General features: G+C 38.6%; 1 protein-coding gene across 1 annotated transcript; it reads left to right on the top strand.

Annotated features, from left to right (window-relative positions):
* The first annotated feature begins 1,440 nt into the window (after nt 1–1,440).
* On the top strand, nt 1,441–8,052 carry LOC117341726 (kappa-type opioid receptor-like). Its single transcript, XM_033903589.1, has 2 exons — nt 1,441–1,479; nt 7,003–8,052. Exons 1-2 carry the CDS (start codon nt 1,441–1,443, stop codon nt 7,819–7,821), a joined length of 858 nt encoding a protein of 285 aa, XP_033759480.1. The 3' UTR covers nt 7,822–8,052.

Raw genomic sequence — 8,052 nt, 5'->3', positions numbered from 1 at the left:
TTTAATTTATTCGCACGACTTTTTATCTCGCTTGTACGACTGTTTTGTTCGTTCGTGCGATTATATAAAAGCGAAATGTTTGAAAGTGTTTTACTTGCTGAAAATTCTCTCGCACGCCGACTGGGGTTCGGACAGAAATATGTTATTGAGACGGTTTGGTTTGGTTTAATTTGATTAACGTCCTATCAACAGCTTAGGCCATTTAAGGACGGACTACCATGCGTGCGACATGCAGGAGTTTTGAGATTGAAACTATAGTACGCTAGGAAGATCAAAGCTCGATTACGGCTCAATAGTCATATATAAAGTATAAATATAATTTAACATATCAACCGGATATTCTAAATCTAATACACTATAATTGACTTCGATTGGTCTTGAAAGCTTTCAAAACATCACCTGCTCAGAGTATGTATGTGGAGACTAACGCGTCAGACCGAAGGGCGAAACAGTCTATGCAGTTTCCCTGAAAATAAAATAAATAGTAATCCACCGTATGACTGTATCTTTGCCCCAATTACGCGAATTAATTTAAAAATTAACCGATGCCAATTAAGATCAAGCAGATATACCACCCTGGGATCGAAAATAACCAAATATGAATTTCGATTTACATAAAACCATAAAATTACATATCTTGCTTCTTTTCACCATCTGCAGTTACAATACCCAAATTCCAAATATTATCCAATGTATTAGACGATAGAAGAGCAACTGCAGCATGTTTATCAGGTAATATTTCGTAATATCTGGTGTCATTTCGCTTATTGGATCAATCGCCATTTTTTTCTGCAGATTCAAAAGCAGTAAATTTGGCTTTAGTAATGAAATTGAACATAACATTAATGTATTCTCGGATTCAGTCTCAATAATCGTGTCTGAAAATATCCTGATATGACATTGGTAAGTCCGTTTACTCGAAGTGTTTTAGGCATCATATTATATCGTGCTGGGTTCCTAGCCATGTTAGCATTCTAGGGAACGAAAAAACAAACGGTGCTACATGTATATGTATATACCTCACACAGGTTTAACCTATATATATTCATCCTTTATGTGTCAAAATGGAAAACAAGAGTTGAGTATACATACAGAGAATGGACGGCCTCCCTTGCGTGCGGGTTGCGAGTGGTATATTTAGGGTATGTTCATGTTGAGTCTATTTATGATACGCCAGAATTTTTGCCGATTTATAGTGCTACTTCAATAAATAAGCACAATGCCGAAGACAGCAAGCAGGACAACCCAACCGGACACTTTATACCGACAATGGGCGAACCAGTCGTCCCACTCCTAATATGCTGAGCGCTAAGCAGAGTAGAAACTACCAGTTTTAAAACTCTAGTATGTATTGGCCAAGGGACAGAACCCAAAGCCTTCCACACATGGGGCGAATGCTCAACTAAAGGCCAAAAGTGACCCAACGGCAAACGAGACATTATGAAGAAGAAAGATGTAAAGGAGAGAAAAGATCCCAAAGTAAGTCGCCTCTTACGAACATGCAATGGGGGCAGCAGTTCTGTAGATGAATGTCATTGGTTTTGTTTGGTTCTATTTGTTTAACGTCCTATCAACAGCTAAGGTCATTTAAGGACGGCCTCCCGTGCGTGCGATATGCATGCGTGTGGTAAGTGCGTATGTGTGTTTTGGGAGGCTGCGGTATCATCGTGTTTAGTCTCCTTGTGATAGTCCGGAACTTTTGCCGATTTATGGTGCTACCTCACTGAAGCATACTGCCGAAGGCACCAAGCAAGACACCCATTTTTCAATTGGGGGACGTGATATAGTGCCTTCATATTACACTTAATTAAAAACAGTGGTATTATTTTCAAAGGTGTTATGTCTTCTGTAGCATCAATTAACAAATGGTTTCAATCTGGTTATTCACTTTTATAACCACTGCACAAACATCACAAAGAATAAACCCGACTCTACCAGGCGCTTAGGGGTAGGGTTATATAGCAATCTAATTAAAATCTAGATGGTCATTCTCACTACGTTACATGAACGTTCATATAACGTAGTGAGAATGACCATCTAGATTTTAATTAGATTGGGTTATATAGTCAACATGCATCTGGATTCATTTCTTGCTCCTGCAAAGAATTAGCATTTGGGTGACCACCCTTTTCATGCGACATTTCCTGAGGAGAGCATGCAATACGCCAAAATAAATATTAAACTGTGACAGATAGTCAGGATGTCTATGTTCCATGTCATACACTGTGGCTGTTGTGAAAGAACAATGCTATCTTTAGTTTGACGTATGCTTCCTGTCGGCTCTATTTTATCGATATGATATGATCATTGGCAACGCACTTCTAGTATGTCAATTAGGAAAGCTAGGTGGGTTTTTCCCAACGGCATACTAAAAGGACGAAATCGACTGGGAGGTAACTAACCCGAATCAAAAATAGTTCAAGTGACTGGACCCGGGTGTGTTCTGGAGGTATTTATTGCTATGTCCGTGTCTTCATCTAGGGGGGGGGGGGGCAAGGGGGGGCAAGGATCATGGCTAATATATTTAATAAATGTTGTTTTTTTCGTTGGAGATATCATCAACTAAAACAATGCATTACTTATATATTAGCAGAAACTGACTAACGTCCGACTGAAAAAGGCACAAAAACGACAATTTATCGTAATAAATCCTGAAAATATTATTTTAAAACTAAAGACAGGAAATATCAAGCCGATATTAGTATACTGGTCCCTTTCATACGAGATGTATGTGTGTGCTTTGGGATGTTGTGGTTTGTTTGTTTTTTTGGTTAACGTCCTATTAACAGCCAGGGTCATAGGTTTTGGAGGTAAACCATCGGCCTACGGTCAGTACCTGGCAACTGTCCCACGTAGGTTTCAAACTCGCAACCCAGAGGTGGAGGGCTAGTGATAAAGTGCCGGGTCACCTTCACCACTCGGCCACCGCGGCCCCCCAATGTTGTGGTACGTTTGTGCTTGCTTCCTTGTGATAAGTGGTCTTGCTAGGTGTCTTCGGCAGTATGACTGTTTTTGTTTTCATGAGTTTAACATCCTCGAAACAGCAAGGGTCATACGAGAACAGATGCAAAGGAGACAATTGTAGAGAAAAAAAAAACGTTTTGCAATGGGGACAGAAGACCCATTTTGGTCTGTCCAATGTCCCCTTAGAAACCTTCGGCAGTATGGCTTCAGTGAGGTAATGCTATAAGCATGCGACGGGGCAGCACTTTCGGTCTTTAGTTGAACATTCGCCCCTATGAGGAAGGTTTTGGTTTTGTCCCCTTGCCGAGACTGAATGTGCAAGATGTGTTTAAATGATTTTAATTTTCTCTATTTGGCCAAAGTTAAGTCATGAAAATTTGAATTTTAAAAATAAAACTTTGGTTAGTGAAGATGAGATATTGCGCACTGTACAAGATATGACAAGAACGACAACAAAAGCTGAAAACATTTATGGACTTTTTTCCAACTTGATTTCGAACATATAGCCAAGTTCATTTCAAACGATTTACCAGATTTATTGTCTATCTATAGCTCATCTGTATTGTCACGTTGTGCTTTGAAGAAATAATAGGTAGTTGTTTATTTTGGGGGTTTAATAAATCCCAGAAAGGTCTACAAATCTGATTCTTGACTGCAAAGCAGGAATGAAGACTTCAACATTCATTGCACTACACATAATATCTGTGATAATTAATACATGGACATTTCTGATGTTTTAGGTAAGAGTCTGAAGCAATTATTATCAACCTTTTCGAATACTGTACAAAAAGGTTATATCACTATAACATAAACAACTTTTTTTTTTTACATTTCCCCAATCAGTGATTGAAATAATTGAAAAAAAAAAATGTATTTGCTTTAATAAAATATTTCTGTTAAACATACATATTGATAATAGTGTATAAATCCACAAAAACTCGTTGACATGATAATGAAATATTTTGGTCTGATTTCAATGCGCATAGTTTATCATTAGATCTGGTAACCTGAACTTCTTACAGGTCAAAGACCCTTGGTGATGCTCCTTACTGAGTAGCCAGATGTTCATCTTGTCCCCAACACTGGAAGACAAGCTAGCATAAGGTTTTGGCTGGTATTGGAACTATGACAGATAATCAATCACATGCTAAATTTATGGCTAGATTTTCACTAACCTAAGGGTTGTGGCCCTTTGACTTCTTTCCTTGACATCTTATTCTACACTAGTTACACTTATGATTGATTTTTCTTTCTTTTGGTAATATTCATGTGAGCTCTAGTCTCACATTATTTTTTACATGTCTTTCTGTTAAATATCTGTGTAGAAAAAGTTCCAAGTTTTCTCGGGGTGAAAATGGTCATATTTAGGCAAATTGTTTGTTTTCCATATTTTGCAATTGATAAATGTTTTGCATGCTTCTAAAACATATAAAGATGTGTTCTGTCACTTTCTTTTAAACAATAATTTCAGTGCATGCTCGAGTTTGCTTAAAAATTCTGATACTGATAATGTTGATCCCAGAGGTCAAAGGTCAATGTCACTATTTCTCTTAATTGTAAATCAGTTGAAGTACAATGTATTGCTGAGTTGCTTACGCTTAAAAGTCATAATCAAGTTATACGTTGTACTTGCTTGCCGGAATAACTTTCAGGCTTAGTGGTGAAGGTCACTGCTACTAACGAAAGTATTTGCTTGGAATATTCATGTCGCTTCAGACTTGGAAGTCAATGGTTAAATATAATGTTACTATAAATAGAAGAACAAAACTCGTTGCACATTACTTGGGAGTTCTGTTGGGTTGTAACTTGTTTGCACTCAGACTTCGTCCAGTGCTTTATCACAGAAAGACTTTGCTGTCCCTAGATAAAAACATGTATTAGAACCCAATGCTAGATCAGATTGGCTTGTTTACACCCAGACTTCGTCCAGTTAGTTATCTAAAAATAAATATGCTTGTTGCTACTTCTGCTTAACGCTCAGCATATTTGGAGTGGGACGACTGGTTCGCCCGTTGTCAGTTTAATGTGACCGGATGGAGTGCCCTGCTGGATGTCTTCGGCAGTATGCTTAGGTGAGGTAGCACTATAAATCGGCAAAAGTTCCGGCCTATCACAAGGAGACTTAACACGAACATATCAGCCTCCCAAAACACGCATACGCATTCACTACACGCATGCATGTCGCACGCACGGGTGGCCGTCCTTAAATGACCTTAGCTGTTCATAGGACGTTAAACAAAATAAACCAACCAACCAAATTATCAAAATTCAATATGGCCGCCTGTCGGCAATTTCCCTTTTCTTGCTAGGGGAACCTACACATGAATTTGGAGGAATATCCCTCCGCTACTTTTCAATAAATAGCGATAACAAGAAATGTTTACTGGGTGGGGTGTCCTGCTCGGTGTCTTCGGCAGTATGCTTCAGTGAGGTAGCACTATAAATCGGCAAAAGTTCCAGTCTATCACAAGGAGACCTAACACGTACATATCGCAGCCTCTCAAAACACATATACGCACTTACCACACGCATGCATATCGCACGCACGGGAGGCCGTCCTTAAATGACCTTAGCTGTTAATAGGACGTTAAACACATCAAACCAAACCAAACCAAACGTACGACGGACGCAAGGCGATATGGGCTAATAATGATAAAGAATGTATTGGTGACTGGTGTCCTTGTTATAGAGGCGGTGGCCGAGTGTTTTAGGTGTCCCGACATTTTATCACAAGCCTTCGACCTCTAGGTCGCGAGTTCCAAATCCACGAGGGGCAGTTGCTAGGTACTAACCGTAGACTGATGGTATTTCCCCGGTTACTTAGGCTTTCCTCCACCTCCAAAACATAGCCCGTCCTTAAATTACCAATTACCCTGGCTGTTAATAGGACGTTAGCAAACCAAATGTTAAACAGAAAGAAACGAGGTTGTCTTTGCACGTATTCAGATTTATAATACATATATAACGTATTTTTACCTCCGTGTATCGCGCGCAAAGAGCTGTATTGGTCTATAACAAGAAGAAGTTTCTATATCAGTAAATGTGTCCAACTTCAACTCGAAGCTATCTGAAAGTCGTCGGTCTATACCACACCATAGGACTTACCATAATGTATTGATTTATTTCTTCTTCACATATTTCGTTTGTTCGGAGTTGTTTTGCTTAATACCTTATTTTGCCCATCATTTATTAACCCTTATGGATGTTAAGTGTTGATGGACTGTTAATAATGTAATAATAGGAAGAATTTGACTTAATTGTTGTATTTTCCCTTAACAATTATTTTTCCATTTCATCTCTTCCAGGCTGTTGGCTGTCACATGACTTAAGTTGCCTTATAATCATGAAACATTAACTGTCTTAATGTAACCATAGCGTCGCTTTGCGACTGGTTGACGGGGTCAGAAAAACCCCTTTCATTATGTGCGAGATACAAATGTATAGTATTCTATCTTCGATAATACAAATTGTGGCAACGCATTTAATGGCGTGACGCTGTGTGATGAACTTGAGTTCACGAAATGGGATTTGCTGGAGAGTCCACGAGATTGTTATTATTTTAAACCCATTAGGTTCAAGATACCTTCGAGATTCTGGTACTGGCTAGAAAATATGTTCCATTAGATTCGCCTCCAAATATATTCCTAGCACGCAACCCAACAATATGTAAACATGGCAAGCGACGTAGTGTAACAAGATAATGGTCACATAGATAAGATGAACAAACAACATTTTGACTAATAGGCCATGTTAGTAATGTGTTTTGGATTTTCTACAAATGTAAATTCATTATTATATTTTTTTAATGTTTCCAGATAAACGGGGAATGACAGAGCTGTGCTGAACAAAGACAGAGACGATACAAACACTAAAATTACATTACTAGCAGAATGAATAGCTACAGTGAAACCGTCCAAGGCAATGTTTCAGTAAGCAATCATAACCTGACGTCACATTCGATATGTGCCGAGGTTGACAACGCCACAAAGGTTGCAGCAAGGATACAAAAGAATATCACTCCCGTCATATGTGCATTAGGGACTAATTGGAAATACTTTGGCCACGATAGTGTTTTTAAGTAAATCCCAACGGAAAACATCTTGTAGTCTTTATCTAGCTGCCCGGTCATTATCGGATACAGGATTTCTTATCACATTGTTTATAGTATGTCTTACGGATTTAGGTGTCAACATCTTCAATGTGGATGGAATTTGTCAGGTCGTCATCTTTTTGACTTACATTTGTGGTTTTCTATCCGTATGGTTTGTAGTAATGGTCACTGTAGAAAACTACATACGCATTTGCCACCCGTTTAGAGTAAACCAGCATTGTACAGTAAGGACAGCAAAGACTGTCATAGGAGGATTTGTATTTGTAGCGCTACTTCTTTATAATTTCCCGTTATGGACAACGGGGATACATGTTGGTCCGGATGGAAGTAGAATATGTGCTCGCCACAGTGTTTACGATAAAATCAATCAGATCGTTACATACTCTGACACGGTGATCACTCTTATTGTTCCGATGTTGATGATCATATTTCTTATGGTTGCTATTATATATAGCATTCTAGAACTTCTTCATCGACAGGCAAGGCTCAAAGGAAAGCGACAAAAATGTAATGAGAGACGCCATTCATCACCACAGAGTAAAGTGACAAAGCTTTTGTTTTCAGTGTCGTTCGTCTTTATAACGCTCACATTACCAAGTCACGTGATTCGAATTCAAATGACAGTGAAATATTTATATTTTAGTTCTGCCTCGGTTATTTGTCCGACAATGGCAGAGCTAGCTATTCAGAAAGTATTTTTGATCTTATACTATTTCAGCTTTTCGGTAACATTTTGGTGTATTTAATATTTGGTGACAAATTTCGGAAGAATTTCATGGAAATTTTTTCTTCTAAACGCTGCATAACTAAGGACGGTGAGGGGGAGACAGTGACAACGCACATATCAGAAGTGAAGAAAACTTCCTGTCAGTTTGTGCAGGCTGACCGCTGTACAGAGGTCTGATATTGTACATTATATATGTTGGATTGTGTTTTGGTGGTGCTTACTCTATCGAATACAATGAATTTTCTTATTC

The sequence above is a fragment of the Pecten maximus genome, chromosome 14 (genome assembly GCF_902652985.1).
Source record: "Pecten maximus chromosome 14, xPecMax1.1, whole genome shotgun sequence".
Taxonomy (NCBI): Eukaryota; Metazoa; Mollusca; class Bivalvia; order Pectinida; family Pectinidae; genus Pecten; species Pecten maximus.
Note: the sequence above shows the minus strand (reverse complement) of the source record. Positions and strands in the feature narration are given on the sequence as shown.

What these genes read in the sequence shown, in the direction of transcription:
- LOC117341726 (XM_033903589.1), top strand. Translation starts at nt 1,441, where the DNA reads ATGAAGAAGAAAGATGTAAAGGAGAGAAAAGATCCCAAA. An exon ending in AGGAGAGAAAAGATCCCAAA is followed by an intron (nt 1,480 to 7,002) that starts GTAAGTCGCCTC and finishes TATGTGCATTAG; the next exon opens with GGACTAATTGGAAATACTTT.